At 31.1% G+C, this 25,799-nt stretch overlaps 2 protein-coding genes across 2 annotated transcripts in view; both read right to left on the minus strand.

Moving 5' to 3' along the window:
* Positions 1-14,301, minus strand: part of LOC122272112 (uncharacterized) — a 33,695-nt gene extending 19,394 nt beyond the window's left edge. The window contains exon 1 of the mRNA XM_087157073.1: positions 12,681-14,301. Coding sequence (XP_087013199.1) covers positions 12,702-14,177 — 1,476 coding nt within the window. The 5' untranslated portion in view covers positions 14,178-14,301 and the 3' untranslated portion in view covers positions 12,681-12,701. The remainder of the gene's footprint in view (positions 1-12,680) is intronic.
* Positions 14,302-20,753: 6,452 nt separating this feature from the next.
* Positions 20,754-23,372, minus strand: LOC139425076 (uncharacterized). Its single transcript, XM_071178111.2, has one exon. The coding sequence runs from the start codon at positions 23,357-23,359 to the stop codon at positions 22,028-22,030; it is 1,332 nt and encodes a 443-aa protein (XP_071034212.2). The 5' UTR covers positions 23,360-23,372; the 3' UTR covers positions 20,754-22,027.
* Between the last annotated feature and the right edge of the window lie 2,427 nt (positions 23,373-25,799).

A 25,799-nucleotide genomic window follows, 5' to 3' on the forward strand; every position in this document is an offset into this window, starting at 1 on the left:
TGCTCGACTCAAGCATTACGTAACCTCGCAAAGACTTCAACAGGCTGAGCAAACAGCAAGCAATCAATGCGAGGCTACGCAACATTTGAGCTTAGCATTCACCCCCTCCCCCACAGACGCTACAGCGTTGCAACGTACAAGCCGAGCTTCTTCTCCGGGCGCTAAAGTCACCGTAACTTACAGTTACAGACAAGGCCTCAACCGCAATCGATGCGACACTACGTAACGTTTAGCTTAGCATACACCCCACCCCCACGGATGCTACCGCATTGCAACGTAAAAGCCAAGCTTCACCCCTGGAAGCTACAGCCTGTGAAGCCTCGTACCGACTGCGGTTAAAGCTCAGCCTATAACTGTAAGTGAAGGGGTTTGTTGAGCCCAGAGTTAATGATCGGCATGTACGTTATAATTCTGTAACACCTGTGGTAGAGGTGGTGGATGCTCGACTGAAGCGTTACGCAGCCTCGCATAGACATCGACAGGCTGACCAAACAACCGCAATCTATGCGAGGCTACGCAACGTTTGAGCAGAGATTTCACCACCTCCTCCACAGACGCAACAGCATTGCAACGTACAAGCCGAAGATCTACTCCGGGTGCTACAGTCACCGTAACTTACAGTTACAGACCGAGCTTTAACCGCAATCAGCGCGAGGCTACGTAAAGTTTGAGCTGAGCATCCACCACCTCTACCTCAACCCTCCACCTCATCCTCCCTTGACAGAAACTTTCCCTTCGATTTGAAAACGCCTACTTCGATGGATTCCCCATTGACTAGTTTACTTGTTACTTGTGACTGCGACATTATCCTCGTCCTGGCTCCTTTTCTTTAACCCATTTTGTCATGGAAACGAAATTGGTTTCATCTATGGAGTTAAAATTCCAAAAATAAATTAAAGAATGTGTTTAGTTCATCGTTACATAAAGCTCGGCTGCTATTTTTTTTCTTATTATTTTAAAAATCTAAAATGTTTCATTCCTGTGGTTTTTTCCTACCAGCTGCTGTCTGCAGCTTATTTTGAAAGGCGATATTTTCAAACAAATAATTTTGCTTCCAATAAAATAAATAATATAATTTCTGAGTTCAAATCTGCTCCATTTCATAACATATTAGTAATATTGAGTTATTCTGATATGTTTGAAGCGTACAATTGTTTTAGATACTTATAAAGAGATTGTTTAAAAAGGTAATATGGTTGCTATATTTAGAAAAAAACTCAATCTTTTTTCAGTTCAAATTTGGCTTAATACTATGAGGGGCTCCTTCTCTGAAAGAGTGGTCCCAATCGTTAAGTAATCAAATGGAGGATAATTTTAAAAGTCAAATTGTTGGATAGAATATTATTTAATATTCTGAATAACATTATTGAATTTGATATTATGTATTATTGAATATAATAGTATGTATTATTGAATATAATATTATGTAATATTGAATGCAATATCATGTATTATTGATTATAATAATATTTTATGTAATATTATGTATTATTGAATATAATATTTTATGTAATGTTATTGAATATTTCATTAGTTCTTGTATTAGCAGTAATTAAATTATTGCGCATCATGCTGGCTGTTCATACCAAAAAAATTTTCATAGCTTATTTATCAAGCATATAATAATTCGTTAATGTGTGTACTTCTCTATTTGGTTAAAGCTTAAACAGAAAATAAGCATAAGATGCTCGTATATAGCTTATCATGCTTATGCTATATAGACTAGCTTTTCAGCACTTCATGCAGGTTAGCATTGTGAAACATATAATCTTGCAGACAAAAGATTGTAGTCGTAACAATACATAGCAGAAACTAGCTCATTCCTGTTGTTACTATTGCTATTTCTAGCACGACACTTTTGACTTGGGAATCCTTAAATTTTATTATTATTAATAATTACCCAATTTATGATCTGTTATGTTATCTGATTTTAAATTTTTATTCTAAACTCTGTTTACTATGCAATTTAAACTTCATTACCTGGTCACTTGATTACCCGATGTCTGCCATATTTTGAAGATAACTGTACTTCGCGTAACTATTTGTGACATGTCATTTAAATCGACTATGATATTGATATGTGATCTTGATTCAATATAAAACGATGGAGTGTTTGGGAAATTTTAATCATGCCCACTATACAACAGAGTTGTTGGGGAAATATGAAAATGATCCCATTATAAAACACTCTTTTTATGCTGGAACATTAATTTGTGACACCTACTTTTTTGCTAAAGAGTTTGTTGTAAGATAATTAATTAGATTTGAAATTTTGAGCCTATTTCATTTGTGAAAACCTTTTATTTTGCTTTTTTTTTATTTTAATCAAGCGACTCAGGGGATAGAACACAGGTGATAGGATGGATCATTTAGCCTGGATACCGGACATAGATTCCCTCCGTCAAAAAATTTGGTGCGTTCATTTGACTACTTTTTAATCATTTTTAAGAGGTACTTATTAAGTACTTATTTCCAATTCTGTTTTCATGGTACAAATAGAACTAGTCAATTTATATCAGTAACTGCAAATACTGTATTGTAAAAATTTGCATTTCTTATTTAATTTTATTTCTTTTTAAATCAATGTTGTTTGGTTAAAGCCATGCAAAAATGCAGGATACATTTAATGAAATACTGAGCGATAGAATTGCACGTTTTTCAGAAATGTTATGTATAATGATATCGACCCTACTAGCCCATAACTAGGAATTGGGCATATAAAAATCAATGACTGGTTAGTTCAATTGCCTTATATATAAGTTTTTTTTTAATATGAAATATTATAACTTTCGGCCCGTGATCGAACTAATTTATAAGTGAACTAATTATAAGACATACTGGTTATAATTAAGCAAAATGAGAACTTTTTTTCAGCTAAAAGCACGAAATTGGTTATAAAGAGTCTTAATTTGCACTGCGAAATAAATTAAAGAAAAAATCTTTCAAGTAAGGAATATAGTGCAATTTAAAAATGTGTTCTAATACTGGGACACCAAGGCCGTAGAGGTTAAGTTTTCTTTTTTCTATTAAATGACTTTTAATAGAAAAAAGTTAATACCCTTAAAGTTCTTACCCTTAATTTACAAAAAAGGAAAACGAAAATAAATAAAAATATCATTAAAATAAAACTACTTACAATTTTCATGCGAACTTCAATGTTGCCTTCAGTCAAGAATTTTTTTGAGAAGAAATGACAAAGCATTTATTCAATCGAAGTAACAATTGCTTATGGCATATTGTTAAAATAAAAGTTTACATTGTTAAAGCATACGAAAAATGTTACAGCTTGCTTCGATATTTTATGTAAGAATAAATTTTGTCGTGTTAGCAACAATGTGTATAATTGTTTTTTTACATTGTTTATTTAATAGTTAATTTAATATAAAAATGGTTTGGGTTAGTCGATTAAAGACAAGGTACAAAAAAAAAAGGTATGGAAACGGTCAAATACCGCGAGAATACATCGACACAAAAATCGAAAAATACACTCGTAATATCATATCAAATGAGGAATTCAATTACAGAGCTCATCCTTTAAATTTCCTCCCTCCCCGGGGGGTGGTTGAGTGGAGTCAACTTCAATATCTTAAAAATAAGCCCCTGTTTTTTTGTCTTTTTTTTTTATCGTAGATTAAAATTTTCCGAAAAAGGACGAACCCCGATTTGACTTGCAAAATGTTCTTAGATATCTTTATTATTTTATTTTGCATTATGAGAGGTGTTAAAGACCCACCCATTTTTGTGTTTATTACTGTCAATGTTCAACTCTGCAGTCTTCTGATTTTGAATCCAGCCACGAAGACAAGTGAACTTCTAGATCAAGCATTGGGACTAACTTGCCTTTCTTATTGCCAATTTTCTCTCGTTTTTAACAACTTTTTTTTAAAAACTCGTCTTTGCATAGCATGCAGAGGAAAGCCACGAGAATGTCCCACTGTTAGACCGATGGCAAAAGCATTCTAACCCCAAGTCTCTCTACAACCACTGAGAATATTTAAAGTTCATTCAAACTGAATTAAAAAAAACAACACAAAAGCAATAAATTCGGAGATGAGAACGAGACACTAACTGCCGAAATTTTTGCAAGTAAATACATTCCACCAATCAGGTTTACAATCGCATCTCTACTTTTGCTTAGGCGAATTTTTCGCATATTGTGTGCACGATCCCTTTTGACAGCTTTGTGGTCGGTGCCAACAGGGAGCGAAACCAGCTAAGGATACTTTTCTGCTCGGTTTTCGGTGCAAGCCGGATGCATTATACAGAAGCATCACCAAAAGATCAAAATTTTCGACGAGTTCCGGGTACTCGAACTTATTTATATTTCATGTAGCTATAAATTACTAAACTTATTTAGTTTTATAAAAAAAAAGCTATTAAATTATAAATACCTTTGAAACGACGTTCATTCTAGTAGCTGTCGATTACATCAGAACCAATATAATATGACATCCTAACCAAACGTGAAGAACTTAAAGTTGCAATTCAATAGTTTAAAATTTTTTTAAAAGTCTATAGTTCGTGATTCGAATTAATTTTCAATAAACTATAGATTCCATATCCACATCACCTTACCTGCACGAGTTTCAGTTACTGCAGCTGATTGTGTGGAGAGGATATTTCCAAACAGATAAATTTGCTTCCAATAAAAAAATATATTTAAAAAGAACTCGCTTTTTTGAAAATGCCGATTTGGCTTTGATTGACTTAATTATTAATATTTGTTTTTCTTGTGTTCTTACATACGTAAAAGTTAGTATTTAATTAGAGTATAGCTAGAAGAAGTACATTTTTCAAATTTTTATTTAGATCTAAGTTTCGAAATTTGCTTATTGTTGATAAGGTAATCAGTGTTTTTAAAAATTAGATTTTATTCTAATTTTTAAAGTTTTATTACTTCTCAGACACCTGTTGTTGCACCAAACAAGTTGAGCTAAATAGTCTCAAAATACAGCGGATAATAACTCTGAAATATAGGTGGTAAAGAGAAAATGCAGCGCTCTCTAGTAAAGAAAACACCAACTTTTCTGGTATAAAACTGCATTGACGAGAAAGGATATTTCATGAAGAACTTACTGTTTCCTTTCACAAATAAATCTTTATTTTTTAATAATATAAGGTGTTCCTTCCCAAAAAAGTCGTCCTAGTCTTTAAGTAATGAAATGGACAAAAAGTTTTGAAGTCGAAATGTTAGATTGAATATAATTTAATATTACATTAAATCTAATATTATTCGCATTCAAGTCATTTGTAGCACGTAAGGACCTCTAACGAACACATTATGCCGTTCCTATTTAAAATGTCTTCATAGTCTATTAAAGTAAGAAGTATTAACACAACGCAATTATTCATTAAAGTACCTATCCACTCATGTTTGGAAAATCGTGACCAACAAATTAGCAATTCATACTGACGCATAGAGCTTTATGCTACATCCGCCTAAGCTGCTTACAAAACATATTACGGTGGCAAGCATTAAAAAGCATACCATAGCACGTTACTGTGTCTCCATGCCTTGCAAAAAGCGCTAACAGCAAATTAGCATAAGATACTTGTATGTACCCTCATGCTACTTGACGGGGGTTGGACGGAGTTAAGTTTTGATAAGATACTTGTATATAACTTATCGTGCTATTGCTATGGTAACTCAATATGCAGAATTTGATGCTAGCTAGCAATGTGCAGTATATAATAGCTTGAATACCTTGCTGACATAGCAAGGTATAGCAAGAAACGAGCCTGTTATGGTTGCTGGTACTAGCATGAATTTTGACTTGGGAATCCTAAAATTTTATTATTAATTATCCAATTTATGATCTGTTTTCTTACCTGATATCAAATTTTTTTCTTTTATTTTAAACTCTGTCTACTATGTAATTATTATTTCATTACCCCACATCCGATGTCTGCCATATGAAGAAGACAACTGTACTTAGTGGAACTATTTGCAATTGTTACTATGATATGTGATTTTAGCCCACTATAAGACAACGGAGTGTTTGGAAAATTTTAATGAAGCCCATTATAAAACAGTGTTGTTGAGGCAACATATGTGAGGCCGATGGTCGTATTATAAAACACTCGTTCTGTTGGAGCATTAATTTGTGATATCTACTATTTTGTTTTAGACTTCGTTGTAAAATAATTAATTGGATGTGCACTTTTGGGCCAGTTGTCATGGCAAAAAGTTATGCATTTTTTTGGATTTTAGATTAACACCACGGTGGTGGCCTAGCAGGGTCGTTTGACTGGGGAGCCGGACTTGGGAGGTTCAGGAAATTCGGTGAGTTCACTAGATTACTTTTTAAGCATTTTTATGAGGAAAAGATTAAATGCGTATGTCTTTACTTTTATACTTCCCGAGTAAGTATAAAAGTTAAACTATCTATGTAACTGCAAATGTTGTATTGCAAAAATTTAAATTTCTTAATTTTTTAGGAAATCCACATTGTTTGGATAAGGCCATGTATAAATTCAAGATACGTTTAATGCAAAGCTGAGCGATACAATTGTAAGTTTTTCAGAAATGTTATATATACTGATATTGACATTTACGTTCCATAACTATGAATTGGGCACGAAGGAAATCAATGACGGGTTAGATACACTGATCTATACAAGTTTTTTTAACATTAAATGTTATAACATTCGGCTAATGATCGATTGATCTAATTGTTGGACACACAAGCTATAATTAAACAAAATGACAGCTTTTTTTCTTTTCAGTTAAAAGTACTGAATTAGTCATTAAGAGACTTAATTTGTACTACATAACAATTTTTAGATGCAAGAAACTACATATAATAATATTTTGAAAATAACAAGTAGATAAAATCCGTTTTACTTATTTTGTATGTTGCCATCAATTGAGCGGGTCTCTATTTTTGAACAACGTTATTAGTAGAGCGCTAGATATCGCAGTTAAAAAAATATATACACTGGTTATCATAAATTAAGGAAAAATCACAAAAATAGCGATAACTCTTTCAAAAGTAAGCCAAACCGTGCAAAATTTGCATATGTTGTCCACTAAGAGTAGCTGAGTAAAATTGCAATATGCAAATTAGTGGCGCTGCACTCGGCTTACGTCATCTGCCTGGAGCATAAAAGTCCAAGTTTGAGAGAAAGCACACAAATTTTACTGTGATTGCGACATTGAAAATCTGAGATAGCCAATTCGTAATAATGACCTCTAGGCATCATTTGCCTGAAGAACTACGATGGAGAGCCATCGGGAGACTAGAGGCAGGGCAGAGTCAATCAGAAGTGGCCAGATGGCTAAATGTGAGTCCATCTGTGGTTCATAGACTTTGGAGGCAATTTCAAACCACAGATTCGGCATCTAGGAGGTTCAGTCAAGGACGGCCAACTGTTACGACCAGTGCCGATGACCGATATTTGACATTAAGTGCACGCAGGAATAGAACCGCTACTCCGACACATCTTAGATCCTCTCTTGCTGCAGCCACCGGAAGGTTGGTGTCAACGTCAACTGTGCGCAGAAGGCTCCACGAAGGTGGTCTGTATGCGAGACGACCAGCCATTTGCGTGCCGCTCACATCACGCCATAGGAGAGACCGTTTGCAGTGGGCCCGACAACATGTCCACTGGACGTCAGATCAATGGAGGCCTGTTCTCTTTACGGATGAGTCCAGGTTTAGTCTAGAAAGTGACAGTAGACGTTATTTGATATGGAGAGAACCTGGGACCCGTTATCATCCATCAAACATCCGTGAAAGAGATGCATACGGAAGAGGCAGTGTCTGTGTTTGGGGAGGCATATCCTTAGGAGGGCGCACATACCTCCATGTCTTTCCAAGGGGAACCGTGAATGCTCAGGTTTATCGAGACAACATCCTTGATGCTTATGTGTGCCCATATGCCGGGGCAATTGGTGATTGCTTCCTGTTACAGGACGATAATGCAAGACCACACAGAGCTCGCATTGTTGATGATTATCTTCAACAGGAAACAATTACTCGCATGGAGTGGCCAGCTCGATCCCCGGACTTGAATCCTATCGAGCACGTTTGGGATGCTCTAGGGAGGCGTGTATCTGCCATCAATCCGCCCCCTCAGACCCTTGCCACGCTTGCAACTGCTTTACAAGAGCAATGGCTCTCACTTCCTATTGAACTGATAGACCGCATAATTGAAAGCATCACACATCGCTGTTTGTGCTGTATTGCTTCTAGAGGCAATCATATTCCATATTAAAGGTACTTTTTCTATTGCAAACCGATACTTCCAATTTGTTTATTTTATACATGTGCTAATTTCTATACTACTATTAATGTCTGATAATTTCTTTTTATGTTGTTTAATACCTTACTATGTGTTGTATATTGTGGGTAAGTTTCATAAAATTCCATGTGTAATTTCTTGAGTTATCGCGATTTTTGTGAATTTTCCTTAATTTATGATAACCAGTGTATATAAAATTAAGGAATATACTCGTAGAATAATATAAAAATGAACAAAGTCCTAATACCTTGACCTCAAGATCGAAAGAGTGAAGTTGTTTATATTACATTCAAATATTTTTAATAGTATGCTGTGAGGAAAAATCATGTAATTACAACAACAAAAAACTAACATAATTAAAACTATCAGTAATAGGAAATCACTTACAATTTTCTTGCGAACTTCATTGTCGATTACTATCAAGAAATCCGATGACTAAATGAAAGAGCCGTTAAGATTTAAAAACAAATATTGTCTATATCATTATTAAAATACATGGTTACATTGTTAAAGCATACGAATACTGATACAACTTATTTTGACATTTTAAACAAAAACGAATTCTGGTTGAAAAAAAGAAGCAACAATGCTTGTTCGTGTTCTTTCGATGTTTAAATAATAGTTAATTTAGCAATAAAATGTGTTGAGGTAGTTGAGTAAAGACAAGGTACAAAAAAAAATATGGAAACGATAAAATACCACAAGAAATACACATCGACTCAAAAATTTAAAAATACACTCGTTAAAATCATTTAAAATGAGGAATTCAAGTGCACAGAACGTCCTCCCAATCTCTACCCCGGAGGTAGTGTGGGGTCAACTTCAGAATCTTAAAATTATACCCCTGTTTCTTATTGCAGATTTGAATTTGCTAGAAAGAAACAGAGTTGACTTGCAAAATAAGTAAAAGAATACAAAATATTTAATTCTACGAGTATAATAACAGAACTTTCTTTGAAAGAAACGAGCAAGGCAGCAGAAATTTTCAAAAGAAAGAATAATTGAAGCAATAAAGAAAAAAGAAAAAGCAATGGAAATAAAAATATGGCCACCGAAGCCGACATCTTCAGGTGGTACCAGCTCCGGAAGCCATAGAACAAAACCTTTTCTATTTAATTTTTTTAACTCTAAACAATTGAGAAAAACAGGGCGAAATTAAAGTCTTAACTCAGCAGCCCCAGTTAAGCATCACATTAATCTGTTTCGCAATACTTAACCTTCCCTATCATTTTTTTCTACTACTGCGCATTTTAATAGAGGGCGTTGTTTTCTTTTATTTCAAATGTGTCTTTTACATTGAGTGTGTTTCAGAAAATTGCTGTTTGACCAATTTAATGTGAGTTTTCGGTTTTTCATTTTTGTATTATATTTTCAAGATTATGTACGAAATTTCTCTTCTGATTAGATTTTATGTATTGCTTGTATTTTTCCAGAACTTTTGCAAAGCCTTCGGGGTGTTATTTCCATATATGGCAGTACTTTTACTTTCGTTACTTGTACCGCCGGTACAACTAAAAAGTACGTACTTTTACTTGTATTTCGTTACTTTTTAAATTTAGTACTTTTACTTGTACTTTCGGTACTCTTTTAGGGAAAAAGTGCAAGTATTTGTAACGGAAATGTCGAATGAAATCGTTACTTTTTTCTAAAACTCGGTAAGCTTTCTAAAAATAAGAAAAAAATAAAAAATAAATATTTTTTTAAAAAATGCTTATGTTTATTTAATTTTTAAAATTAATGCGCAATATATATGCATTCACAGCTAACTTCGTATTCAAATATCTTGACCTTTTAAAATTGTCCTTCCTGAAAGGGAAAAGACGGCTCTTTTGAACTGCGAAAGGTTTCGCGATGTGAAATCGCAGGACGATTTATTGCTTGCTGCAGGTCTGGAAGTTTGCATCAATTTTAATTGGTTTGAAGAAAAAGCTAGGGAGGAGGCTACAAAAAAAATTGAAAAGAATTGTCCAAGCTGAACACCCTGATATAACTAATAAAGTAACAGAAAAAAAACCCAGGGAATCTTAATTTTCTAAAGCTGAAAACATCATGCCAATCACCAACGACAGAAGAATTTATGGCATACATGAGCTCAAATGTCGAAATGGAAAGCATATCAATTTTGAATCGATATCCAATCGTAAAAGAATTATACGTGAAATATAATACTGCAGTACCTTCTAATGCTCCCGTGGAGCGCTTATTCAGCGTGGCTAAGCACGTTCTAAGAAATTCTCGCAGCAGACTCAGTGGCACCACTTTCGAAATGCAATTATTTTGTAAAATGAATGAAAATATTAATTAGCAAGTTATTTTCAGTCATTTTCGAGTTTTATGCATTTATTCCATACATTTTAAATAAAAAATGTTGGATTTTGTTATTGCGTTTTTCAATTTTCTTTTTGAGCTCACTAATAGTATATTTTTGTCTTAATACATTTTTTACTAAATACATTTTTACCTAGTACATTTTTTACTAAAATTATGTTTATGCCGGACCTTGTCAAACAAAGCCCAGTCAAATCTCTAAGAACTTCAGAACTATTTGTGCTATTGAAAACTATTATAATTACTATTTTAACTCTTGAAAACTCGAAGGTATTAATTTAGCCGCTGATACTATAATTCGTTAACAAATTTTAATTATTCCGTTAGGCAGAAATGTTCGGAAAGTGATTTTCTCGCATGACTTCAGCATTAGCCATTGTTACAAATAAAATTGTAGACTATTCTGTTTCAACTTATACTGCACATGCAATTATTTTTTACTAGCTCAAGATTGCAAAGCTATATGAAACACCGTGTTTGCTTTGTTTATGTTTGTGCTTTTAAAACGCGTTTCTATAGTGTAAAACAATTTCAAATCAATGGTAATTTAAATAAGTAAAAATAATAAACTAAAAATAAAAATCAATACATAGAATTTCTTTTTCGTGCAAATCCATAAAAAGTTTGATATTAAAATTATATTTGATTTTAAAATTATATTATATGATTATATTATAAAATTATATTATAATATTCTTCCGAATTTAAAAATAAATTAATGTCCATAGCTTTCAAAATTAAAAATAATTAAATAAATAACAACAATTTTGCAAAAACATTAAAGAACGTAAGAATATTATTCAGTAAAATTTTAGGTTACTTTGAATTTTCGATTTCCTCGAAATGTACTTTTAAATCATTACTTTTTTTGTTTAGTACTTGTACTTTTACTTGTACTTTTTACTCGTTCCTTTTTAAAATAAGAACTTTTTACTTTTTACTCGTTACTTTTTTTAAAAATGCCTGTACTTTTACTCGTTACTTTTTAAAAGTAACGTTGCCATGTATGGTAACAGTATACAGAATAAAAAGGAGAGATTATTACTCTTCATTGATAATAGTACCATAACACCATATTATGCAGTCCTTCTTCTAACATAGTTGATCGCATTTTTTTAAAAAATAAATTTAAGCTTTGAAAAATATTTTTTGGCATTATAAATCATCAAATGTGGTATACATTAAAAAATCTATCAAATAAGTAGTTTTCAAGCATGTATTTGATGTACAATCTTTTTTCATGAACATGTTTCATGAAATTCAGTAAAAAGTAAATGAGTAAACTATTTAGGACTTAAAGCTCTCTTCACGAATATGTTAATATATGTTAATAAAAAGTTTTCAAATGCTACCTAAAATTTCAAAATAATTTATCGACGAAGTTTTATTCTCCCCGCAGTTCTCTTTCCACTCTAGCCTGAATTATTTGAAACTGTGAACAATATTTTTTCCCTCTACATATTTATTTCACGAAATATTTACAAACAAATTAAATAAAATAAATAAAAATACATTAAAATGAAGTAAAACTTTAATTTTTGGTCTTAAAATACCAGTTTAAGGTTGTTGTTTCTTTTCAAACAAAAGTTTTTTTAATTATTATTCTTTGTAGTTCAGGCCAAATATCGAATTTATCCATCAGCTAATTCAATAACGATTAATCAAATTCTACTAACTCAAATCAGACTTACATTAATCTAAACTAGTTTTTAAAGATTAAATTCAACATTTACAACAAGAAATCTTAAGATGGAACTCTTTATATTTAATTGTTGTATCCTGTAATACAGTCCTGTAACATTACATTGGTGTCATAGGTAAAAAAAGAAATCCCTTATCAAGTAGAAGAACAAATAGCACACATCACTAGGATAAACCCACGGTTGCAGCTTGATTCGAACCCGCAACCGTAATACTACAGAGCGTTTGGCAAAATTGTGACACTGCTTGACCAGGAAGACCCAATTTACGTATGTATGTGTAACGATAAACAAATAAATGGGAATTTTTTTTAAAAAAAAAAAGACATGAAAATATTGAAATTTATGTTGTTATCTCTTTCTTTGACACCATTTTTGATTAGAAAATTTAAAAGAATTATTACTTACCCATTTACTTCAGAGCTTATTTTAAAATTTATTCAATATTTTCGAAATTACTTCTGATGCCAAATAAATGTTATTCTTCGTCCACTCTGGCCACTCCAACAAAGATAAAATATCTTTGGAATGTTCGAGAATATATTCCATCACAGTTGATTTCAAATCATCACAATGTACCTTGTCAGCAGTTGTCAGAAATTTGCAAGCATTATTTACAGATATCACTGACATCAGAAATTTCAAACTCTTCTCTTTCAGTGATCTTACTTGATATTTATCGGACATAACTAGCATAATTAACGCCATTTCTTCGTCTATATCTCCAATATCTCCGGTGTATATAAACTCCAGAAATAGCTTCAAGCTTTCAGCCTTAACATCGAGAATGTTAACAATGCCAGAATTGCTTTCTACCATCTCTTGTTGAAACATGGCTGAGAACACTGGTGATCGGGCTGCTAGTATAGCTTTGTGTGAGAAGAAAATCCTATTATCAGCGCGTAATTGCACATCTGCAAAATGCTCGTCCGCAAGCAAATTATGAAGGTCTTTTTGTAGATGTTGCAGATACATAAAACAATCGGCATTGGAGGACTCAAGTCTGACACTTTTCTTCTTCTTATTTTTGGAATAACTAATCAGGGTGGACGACGTTTGAAAAAAATCGCATTTTATTCTTATTTCCTCATTTCTAAAACATTTTGCCTTCTTCAGGTGATGTTTAGTTATAGTACTGGATTGTATCCAGATTTTATTTGTTTTACTAAACGAATTCACTCCATCTTCTGAAACTATTTTAGTACCAATGTCATTGAAGAGGCATATTCTTTTACCTATTTCATATTCCCAATCATCTTCAATGTTTGATGAAATTTCAATTTCAATTTTGTCACCAACATACCTGAGGGTAATTTCCAGAGGTATACTTAATCCATATATTCTTCGACGGACTGACCAATCTTTGCTGTTTGCGAACTTAAAACGCCATTCAAATAAACTGATTTGGGAATAACGAATAGTTTCGATGTCACAATCAATACACTGAGTATTACTTAATATCAGAGACAATCCACTATGTGCCATGTAACAAATAAGAGTACAAAAATCATCCGACCAGTTAAGTGAATGATTCTTTAAATCTTCTATATCAATTAATTGATATAGTGCTGAATCAGTTCCTTTGTCGAATGTTTCGTTTAATATTTCAGAAGTCACAAAAATCTCACCATCGGAACTGAGCAGTTTGTACTGGAAACTGAGAGCTAGTTTTTCTTTTATTGAGTTTTCATCGTAATCGATCAGGTGCAACTTTAACACTAAATATTGCTTATTTTCATAAGAATTGGAACTAAAATTAAGTTCTAACTTCCATTTGCTGTCTCCTAAAGTTTTAGCCTCAACTTCAATATTCGTAGCAGGTATACTTTCCCTCGGTATAAGCCACGAGGACAACTGTTGAAATCTCCAACTCCATGAAAATTGGCCGTTTTTTGCAACACTCATTTCTACAAACTTTAATGCGAGAATAAAATAGTCTTAAAAAAATATATATGCAGCTTTTTTTCCCGTCACGTCACTGAATTTTATGATTTTCAACTGATAAACAATTCGAGTTATCCATCTTTCTAAGTTTATTTTAATTTCGTTAGAACCGATCATATATTATGTCTTATCAATGTAGATGAATAAAAGATAATATCGATGGGTTTCAATCATTTCGTCTTTTAGTTTGACATTAAAAAAGAAGAAAGAAAACTTATCAGCCATCAAATAATGTTGGCAAGGAAGTGAAAAAATGAAGATTAGTTTTTCAGCTCTGAAAATAAACAACAGATAACTTGATCTTGCTATCAAATATACAACATATTCATAAAAGGGTTACTCCGTGAATGTTTATTTTCATAATTATTTAATTTTATATTTATTTGATTTTATAATAATTTGATTTTAACAATTATTTTATTTTTATGAATTTTACAAATTTAATATGCTTTTCCTTACAAAAAAAATGAATAAAGAGTTTTTGAGATTGACAAGGTGTAAAGAAATAAATCGGAGGTGGAAAATAAAGCTAAGTTTTGCACCAAAAATAACCTGATCAATGAACCTAAATTTCAACGTTATTCAAACCTCATGAAATTATCCTCATTTACAGCTCAGTTCTACTTTTAGTTGAAATCAATGGACTCAAATGTATTTATTCGCTTTAAGTGCAAAATAACGACGTGTATACCTTAAAAGCAACCTCTCTAAGTTAGTTGCTCTTCAGGGCTAAAGAGAATACAAGGGCTAGTTCACTCCGCTCTTAGAGCTGAAGCTACGATTTCCCTCCTCATCACGTCACTGTGTCCACAGATCTCGGAGATCGCAAGCAAAGATATGATAACTTGGCATCTTTCTCTTTGTAAAAATAAGTTAGACTTTTTTTGGTTATTAGCCTTCAAACGTTACGTAATTAACACATTATTTCCGTTCATAAACATAGTTCAAAAAAAACTTTCTTGGTTATTATATTAAAAAAATACCATTTTAAACTTATAAAAATGTTTTGCTAGTTAGTGAAAATGACACGATAAATACTTTATTTTAAAAAGTTCAGTTTTAACTTTAACTATTAAGAAAAATGAAGGCATATATCGACACTTTTTTTATCGACATATTCTTTTATAAAGATAGGTTAAGTTAAATTTAGAATCCCTGATTTTAAAATATGTCGTTAATAGCAATTTGTTCATACTTAATCATCAGGAAACATCAACCTTAAACGCTAATTACTGAAACAAAATAATAATTTAGGTTCATAATGACATTAGAAATTTTACAATTGTTTATAGACATTTAAATTTACGATGATATAATTTATAGATATTTAAATTGAAGAGAATATAATTTTTAAAAAAAATCATAAATATTTAGAATAACTACATTAAAAAATATGTTATGAAATTAGGAGAATTTCAACTATATACTATATATTTTATTTATACTTTTTACTTACATTTTAATTTTCTTTGACTTTATCTATTTTTTAATTCTTTTCACCTGCCTTTCTTTATGAAGTAACGAGGCGGTTTCTATTTAGATAATGAATTTTTATAAAACTTCTTTACGACAGAATAAACGTATTGCTGTTTTATATTAATTGTGTCATTTCGGAATCCATTCTTTAAATAGTTGTTCATTTACTTTAGGGAACACGCGAAAAATTATACTTTTTCCTTTTGTTTTTATATCAGAATTTTTGCAAGTTGCAATCACGCAAACTGGCATTTCAATAATAGTTTTAAATTCTTGTAAATTCACTGCAAAAACTGAGGAAAGTCATTATAGAAAATAACAAATGTCTTAGAATATCTCGCAAAAAGAAATGATCCAATATTAGTTAGAGCTAGTAAGGCCAAACGCTCCGTTCTTGAAGTAAAAGTGCGAGCTTTGCGCCAAAGTGACGTCACTAGAGTGACGTCGGAGAGTCGGCGCGGCGAGAGATACTTCAAAGGAGTGAACCAGCCCTTCTATTCTCTTTAGCCCTGGTTGCTCTTAGGTAGATTTCTACAAACCTCAAAACATCCTACCTTGTGAATAAAACAACTTCATTCACCTTGATTATAATCCACGGGAAATTGTTTTTTTTTTTTTTTAATTTGTTTTTGAAGTAAACTTGAAATCAACCTTAACACCTCAGGCAACCTCACACAAACCTCAAAAACACATTAAACTTTTGTAAACGTTGTTAATTATTCTCCCCCTTATAATATAATTTTCCAAAAATGTTACTTTTCTAAGACTACTGTTACACTTACGAGTGTTTTTAAAAAATACTATAACCCTCGGTCAGACATCAAATTCGAAATTGTTCTATAAAGATATAATAATAATTTAAAATTAAATTTTTTCAATTCTTGAAAGATTGTGATCCTAGGAATTTTAGATTTCATCTGATTCAATGAATAATATTTTGTGCATTTCATTCAATTAATTCTATGAAACTAATTGAAGTAAAATAACGATTTTCACAAAGAAAACGGGGGTGAATTAGTCAAGGTTTATCTTTTCATGACCATAAAGATCCAGAAATAACCTGAATTTGGAAGTGGCTGATTAACAGTGGTAGTGAAAGAGTTTAATGAAAGAAAGCAATCCAACCATACATACTCTGTATTTTTCTCTTTTTTTGAAATTCTACCTATTGAAAATAAAATACTTTCTGATAAGTTGATGGTGGCGTTTGGCTTTTTCCTGTGATTTTTGACAATGATAAAATTAACCCTTGGTGATCGCATTAAGTTTATACATGGGTGTCATGCTGGCCGGAATTAATTTTCATTAGAGGTATAGTAATAATATGTAAGATTATGAAGAAAAAATAAAATTCATTAATTCTTTTTAAACTTAGATATATGTAGCACAATAATATGTTTAAATTTTTGAGTAAAAATAATATTTCATAGCTCTCCATCGTGTGGTATCTTTCAAAGCAGTCTCTAATGTGAAGCCCTGGTTTTCTAGAACACGTGTCGCAAAAAATAATTAGCTTGGCTTCTTCCGCCTTTAGTTTCTCTGTTTGAACATACAGAACAAAAATTTAACTCTTTACATCTTCATAGTGCCGCAATATGTGTAGCTTGCTATTAAGCTGTGGCTAACATCTTTATTGTGGTGGCTGGAAGCAGACATACTACTGGAATGGTAAAAAAAGTGTTGGTGGCTGAGAATAGACTTACGACAGCAAAGGGTTAAATGTAAACATGAAAGTTTTTCAATGAGGTCCTAAACGTTAGTATATTCTTGCTTTCATAGATTTTTCTACCTAATTCTTGTTATTTATATAATTTTCGAGATACCTTTGTTACCGAATTTGTAAAATAAGAATGTACACTTTTTTTTTATTTATCTCATTTACAAATTTCGATTCCTCTTATCATCACATGTTAAAACACATGTGATGATTACGATACGAGAAAAAATGTCCTTCTGTGAAACTCCTTTTGATTCAGATTAAGAAGATGAAGATATTTGTCAGTTCATATTCTCCGAAAGAAAATTATCAATTTTGATCAATTCAGCAATCCTTGAGCTACATTTTGTTAATTCTGAGAATCATTTCCGTCTCGAAATCACGTGATTTCTGAGGAAACGAGAACTCTCCAAATGTTTCCTCAACTCAAAACCTCATGGTACTACTTATTATCAAAATTAAGAATTGTTGTCTGGAATATTATTGCGACATTTTGCGGTATACCGTAACGAATAAGTACATTTTTCGATTAAATTTTTTTTAATTCACAGCTTATTTTATTTCCGTAATTACTTATCACCAAAATTAATTAATCGTCATTTTATTTTATTTTATAACTGACGTAGAACAGTAGACCCGATTTTGAGTTTACGACTATCAACACTCCGCAGCCTTGAAATTTTGAACTCAATTCAAAAGACAAAAGGGATCAAGTATTGGGAAAACTTGCCTTTTTGATGAAACTAGCCCGCATTTGCACCACATGGGGAGAAAAACCACGGTTAGCCTGACGGCAAGGGGACTCAAACCCATGATCCGTCTACCACTGAGGATTATTTACATCAGGACTGTGGTCGGTGCGAGCCGGGTGGGAATTTGTTTCGTCCAGTTAATGCTGCGATTCGAACCCGATTCACCTCATTGGGAGGCGAGGGCTTTTCCCCGTGAGCCATTACAGCTCAATTAATCAGCATTAACGATGCCAGTAATAATATGTTGATTTTTAACTTTTCTTAAATGAATAAGTACCATTTCTGTATTATTTCGCCTTTTAGTACATAGCTTTCTAATTTACCTTAATTCGTAACTATTTCTGAAATTAAATATCATTGACACTAATAATAATATTGGTGTTTTCTTTTTACGTTTCTCCTCAGTGAACTAGCTCCTTTTTTCCCTAAATTTTACTTTTAAGTTCAAAACATTTTTTTTCGGTTCAATTATCCTTAATTTTAAATTATTCAGTTTAATGAAAATGCGTTTTAAAAGCATAACTATAAACAAAATAAACTCGTGGTTTAAGATAACCTCAGAAATATTTATCGAGTGAAGTTGTCCGCTTTTGCTATCACGATATCGTTGATTATTCAGATCACCTGGCATTAAGTACAAAAATAAATTTCGCGATACAGTATGTGCAACAGACATGCTTTTGTGATTAGATCTATAAGCTATCAAATATCATTGATGTTATCTTTAAAATATGTAACAAAACTGAGTCAGCTACGGCTAATTTTTTAAACAATGGCTTTTGCTAATCCAATAAGAAAAGTCCATTTCTTAAATGTCTTTGAATTTAAAAATCTTACTAAAAGTTGAAAATTGGGCTTTGTCATTAGTTTAAAATTGTACTCATTTATCTTCTTGTTGTTCTCTACTGTTTATTCGCGCAATTCGGTATACAGACGCACACAAACAACAATTATTCACAAATTGTTTCATTAAAGGAATGTTTTTATTTTCACTTCTCATTGTGATCCTGATATGTTTAATTTTCGTGTTGTTACAGATGCACACAAGAAACTTGTAAAAATTAAAGTTTGCAAATCATAGTTTTCAATAGAATAGAACAGAATAGAATGATTCATAGTTTTCAATAAAAAAGATTATGCAACGAATGAGAGTTGACCAATTTTTTATTCGATATAAAATTTTATAATTTCCACCTATTTTAATTTTCCAAGCAAGATTGGAAATCATTTTTTACGAAATAATTATACACTTTCATCAAGAAGCTAGTTACTGAAATATTTTTAAAAAAAACTGTGAAATTTTATTATTAATTGTTTTTTTCCTTAAGACAAAGAAAGAAAACTATAATTAAATCATGAAATTATGTAAAGTAAAATTACGCATTATAAAAGCGGACACTTTAATAGCCTCACATTTAATAATCCGATTTTTACTTATTTAGAGCACAATCCTGAATTCGGAAACATAACCTTAAATGTGCTAATTAATTAATAAGGACGACATTTTAATTTAAGAAATAAAACACAAAAATGTACTTTCTCAAATTATTTTTTGCCGTATTTCCAAAGTAAAAGAAAGTTAATCAAAACCTTTTTGCTCAGATTTATGGAACTTTCAATTCACACAAAATTCTATGTAAAATTTTATTTTTATGATGGTTTATTAATTTTCATTTTTTAATTTTCTAAAAAATACAACATCTGTAAGGACTTGGGAGAATCGAATTGAGAAATTAAAAGTTAAGAATGTGATTTCTTGACCATATTTTTTAGTACTGCGGTTTTACTTCATATTTGGAGGGTCAAGTTTTTTAATTTGTTAAAAATATGTATATTTATTTTTTTAAAAAAAGTGTTATTTAGGAATTGATTTCGTAACTTATATTCGCAACTTTTGAAACAATATCATCTTCACTTATGAAGTAGCATATTCAAGATTTTATCCCCATAACATTATTATGAAATCCAAGTACGTTAAAACAAAAGTTAGATCAAAAGTTTATATAGTGTTTGATTTCTTGTGCACTGTTCTTTAATAACACATTTATAATTTAGTTCGAATTTCCGTTTTTTATTAATTGTTAAGTATTTTTTATATAAAATTCAAGGGCCAGGATAGACTGGTTGGTAGGACGTTGGGCTCGTGTTCGTCAGAACGGGGGTTTGAACCCCGCTGGCAAAGAAAACCAGTGTATTAAAAGGTGACTGGTGCACGCTAAATCTGCCGGGATCCTCCAAGTTCCCGTAACAAATCAATACCTCTGGAGGTACTGAATAAAAGCTTGATCGTTCTCTAGTTCTGGTCAAAATAATGATTTGTGGATGAATGAATGGATGTGTGAATGGGTCCACCGTGTAAAACGAACTGCAACATTAGTGTGTGTGGCTGAAATCGTATTATTAGCCATAGATGGAGCCACTGAAAAGCAAGAGGAGCACCCTATGCCTTAAATTCGCTTGGTTTCCCAAAGCTGGCTTGCTGGCTATTGCCAAGTGGCATTTAAAACAGCAACAACATATAAAAATAAGCATAAAATAAATCAATTAAATTTTTAGATAACTTAATATTTCCAAGAAAAAATAAATGCTACATCTCTACTAAAAATTAGTTCATTAAAAGATCATTTTATTTCAAATTTCATATATAAAGTTAAATATTTAAGTGAAAGTACCTACATTTAAGAACGAAATTGTTAATGATTAAAAAAATTAAGATTTTCAGTAATGAGCCCACTTCTACATATATGCCTTTTTTATCGCATTATATAACTTACCTACACATAATATAAATTATTTTTCTAAATACATTAAAATAAAAAAGAAGCGTTTCGATATCTGAAGAATCATCATCAATATTCAAATTGGTTAGGTCCATGTTTTTACTTATTTTCAAAATTTTCATCGAAAATGAAGAAAAAGTATGCGCAAGGTAGGGGTCAAATTAATATTAAGTCAGGAATAAAGAATATTAAAATTATTAAAATAAATATTAATAAATTTTTTAATAATTTTAATTAAATAAAAATAATTATATGGTAAAAAATTTATTATTTAAACAAAGAGCTTTGATTTTTCTTAAATGTGAGGAATATAAAAATCTATAAAATAAAATTTTAATGCAATTTTTAATAATTATAATTAAAATACTTTAATTAAATTTTAATTAATTAATAATTTAATTAAAAATATATACTTTTAAAAAATGAAAACTGTATTTGAAATTCATTTTAACTAAAAATAATTAAATAAATAAAAATAATTATATGGTAAAAAATTTCTTATTTAAACAAAGTGCTTTGATTTTTCTTAAATGTGAAGAATATTAAAATTTTAATAATCTGAAACTTCATCGTTAAATTTCATATTTGATTCTTCATAAAACATTTTGCCTGAACCAAATATTTATCATAATTAATAATTAATTAAATTAATTTCATAATAAAATAATAGAAAATAGATTTCAAGTTTAATATCTTTTGTAATCAAATGGGTGCCTCTTTTTAACTAGATGTCCGGGACCATTGCCGATCTTGCACACCACAGGAACATAGATGCATTGTTCTTTCCCATCAAAAACACTAGTATCTAAACATTGAACGTCTCCCAGTTAATCAAATATAGCTGCACAACGTTTCTTAAACCTTATCTCATCTACCAGACTAATTTTTCGCTTCGTTATTAAACTTTTGGGATAATTAGAAAACTACTTCACTTGCCAATTTCACATTATGTTCGAACCACGTTGATCCCTCGGTGGAAGGTAATACCTTAAGAGAGTTTTTTACAACGTGATCAATTGCAGTTGATTTTAAAGAGACATCGTTCACCATGTCAAACAACGAAAGAACGTCACACACATTATTCAGCTACAGTACGGATCCCAGGTACCCTGAGCACATCTCTTTCAAAGAAAGAACTTCATATTTGTCAGCGACAACTAAAAGATTCTTCGCACTTTCGACATCCAATTTTTCAACTCTACCGGAATACAAGTATTCCAGAAACAATTTGAGTGTTTTGGATTCCACATCATGAATTTCAACCACACCATTCTTGCTCTCAAGCATGTCTCGCTCAAACATGGCACTGAAAACAGGCGATCTGACAGCTAGCAATGCCTTGTGCGATGGAATTACTTCGTTATCTGCTTTTAAAGCAACATCAGTAAATTTTGAATCTGTAAGCATGTTCTTTAGATGGCTTTGAAGGCGAAACAAACTGACACTGTTCGATGTTGAAGCTTGGCATTTATTTGAATGAGACTCGGAACTTAGCTGAGTACTTTGTAGTTTGTTATGGTCAATCACACCTAAATCTTCTTTGAAGTACTCAATTGTAGAGAAAACCTCATTATTCGTTGAGGATATTTCAATATTCATTTTGATATCATTATTGGGAACACTCCTTGCGGGCCCATGAACAATACCTGCAAGATTTCGACTTGCATCTGAAATCAGCAAAGCAAATTTTTTTGAAAGAATTTGAACTCCTTTTGAATCTAGGAAAGTTACGATGCAAGAAATAAACCGAGATTTAAACTTCTCAATTCTTGACCATATTTCTACTCGAATTTCATCGCCCACAACTTTGCAGTTTATTTCAACTGAAGACATATCAGGAAAAATGATTTTCTTTTTGCTTAACCATTCACGAGATTCCGGAATAATGATAATCGAAGTATGTTTGAAATTATCCAAGCAAAACTCAGTCAAAGCTTCACATCTAGAATAAGAAAATTCGTTTGGCATTAATGGCAGCACATCGTGAGTTTTTATCAAATAGCAGCGAAGTATTAAAGTGCCAGTAGGCCAAAGTTCCATTTCCTCCTGTAGTTCTCTGATTCTAATTAACTCTAACTCTTTGGACTTGTCTCCTCTATGAATTTCTTGGTTTTGAATTTCACAAACTTTCACAATAATATCATTAGAGTTGGACAACTCAAATCGTAAATCGATTGTGATTTTATCTTCACTTTCATCATCTTTGTTATATTTATAGCGATACAATTTACATGCAACACTGTCGACCGAGATTTCAGAACAGCCCCTTGGATAAAGAAATATTGACCATTCACTTCCACCTAAACTGTTGACTCTAAATAAAGGACTCATAATGTATTGGCCATATCTTTGAAACGCAAAAGAATAATTTTCTATTTTCCATGAGCATAAAAATTCCTTATTTTCAAATGACGCCATTTTATGATTACAAATACGAAGTATGTATTTTGAAAGTCAACAACTATTCTGAAGCTTTTATTAAGCTAAAGTGTGATTACTTCCTCCTAAACTAGAAACATTTTTTTATCTAAGAATATTCATTGTTCTTTTTTGTGTAATAACGCATGCGCTGAACTAACAGAACAGAATACACAATCTGTTGATATCTTACATACACACGTTTATCTAATACTGTTTTGACTTTAAAATAACGAGTGCGAATAAGATATTAATATATACATAGATGTTAATATCTTATTTGAACACGTTATTTTAAAGAGAAGAAATAAAAGAAATTAAAACTCTCTTATCAAATCAGTCCACGTAACAAGAATAATTTATCAGATGTGCTTTTCCCACCCTTTCAATTTCTTGATCATGTGAATAAAATATTCAAATAATTTATATTATTTTTAACGTAAAAATCAAGTAGTTTGTTATTCGGTTTATTAAATTCTTAACGCTCTTTTTTTGCTCGGACTGCTATAGCATTTCCTTTGTTTAATTTTTCCTTTATTCAATTGAAAAATATTTTGAACTTTGCTTCGTTCGTTTTATTAGAAATAAAATGAATCATTAGAAAAAAATTTACATATATACATTTTGATTAAAAACTGTAAATTTAAAAAATGCGTCAGCATTATTTATTAAAATATTACAGTAAATATGTGCAAAAAAAATTGTTTTTTTTTTTTAATTATACTATATTATTTAAAATAATCAAAGTTTAAATTATGTGTAAAAACAACGAAAATATCAAGATAAAATTTATTCAACAGATTTATTCTTTTGTAAATTTTTTATTATTAACACGTGAATTAAACCTCTAATTTTTGATTTGTTTCATTTCAAGAAGACATCGATTGATGTTACGTGCACTAGAAATCAATATCGAGGGACATTTTGAGCACCATATTTGGTGATCTCAAACATGCTAACATGTTAATTAATTATTGAAGACTATATTTTAAGTTTTTTTTGTGTCTGATTTCGTTACTTAAAATATCTTCTGTACTAAGTAATTCTCATATTTTAGGTCATCTACAACCTTTAATATTGAGTCCTAAAACGTGAAGATCAGATCATTAGATCAAAAGTAAATAGGATAGTCAGTTATTTTATTTGGCGCACTGGTCATTTATAATACGAAGATTTTCATTAAATTCTCGTGTTTCAAAAAACATATTTGGAATTTTTTTTTAAATCGTAAAGAGAATTGACATAACATTATGTGTTAAATAAAATTACATATTAAATAAAAGAAAGTCTTTCTGCATATGTTACAGTAGAACCTACTAAAATGCGTTAAGGGTTTCATTTTGGACATCACATCGTAAATGAGTTTTTAGATCTGGACACAGCTCGAAATTCGTGTTTGCGAAAATGGTCACTGCTCTACATGCGTATTTAAGAAAACAAACAAAACTCATACGCGTATCAGAAAATGAACACAGCTCAAAATGTGTGCTCACGAAAATAGACAAAGTTTAAAATCGTGCTTATGAAATGGACACAGTTCAAAATGCACATCTTCGAAAATGGACATAGTTTTGAAAGGAGTGTTTATACAAAAATGGACACAAGAAAAAAATACGCCTGATCAGTTTTCCCCACAAATTTAGCAATTAAATGAAGACTTACGCGCTTTTTTTTTTTCGGGGGACAGAATGTCAATGTATATTACGGGTGCAACTTTTCAGGTGGTATCTCCATATTCAGAACTCTAAACAATAAAGTGAGTTTTAAATTCCTACAACGTAAATTTATTACCACTATTATAAGTTTATAGGACAATATCCCTTGGTGAAAGAGAAACAGTTGACTTTTATAATATTTTCAAAAGATATAATTATTTTAAAATATTTTCAAAAGATAATTTAATAAAATGTACCAAGTAATTTATGCAAATGGGAGATACCACGTTACGAATTTATTTGGATTCATTAGTTTATTCTTAACTCATAAACGAAAACTTGAAAAATGGAATCAAATTCTATGCTAATTTTCCTAAATAAATTTTTTTTAAATATACATATCATTCTGCACCCGTTTTCTTAAACCTGTATTTTGAGCTATGTCCATATTCGAACACGTATTCCAGATTTTAAAAGTCATCGACAATATGGAATTATAATATACGATAGGGAAATACAGTAGACTGATTTTAAGTAATATCAAATATTATATATTAAGTGTTGAAAAAATATTAAATAAAATTAAATATTAAATAAATATTGAATAGAATTAAATATTGAATGAATATTTAATAAAAAAATATTTCTGAAAATCCTCCAACGAAACATTCTGAAATACGCTAAGTTTGTTTGGTTAGGCAAACCATGGATTTATAGAAAAAAATTAAAATTAAATGAAATTGAACGAACTCATCCAAAGCATTTTCTATTGCACCGAAATATTT

The sequence above is a fragment of the Parasteatoda tepidariorum genome, chromosome 2, assembly GCF_982258835.1.
Source record: "Parasteatoda tepidariorum strain Cologne lab strain chromosome 2, Ptep-v5.0, whole genome shotgun sequence".
Lineage (NCBI taxonomy): Eukaryota > Metazoa > Arthropoda > Arachnida > Araneae > Theridiidae > Parasteatoda > Parasteatoda tepidariorum.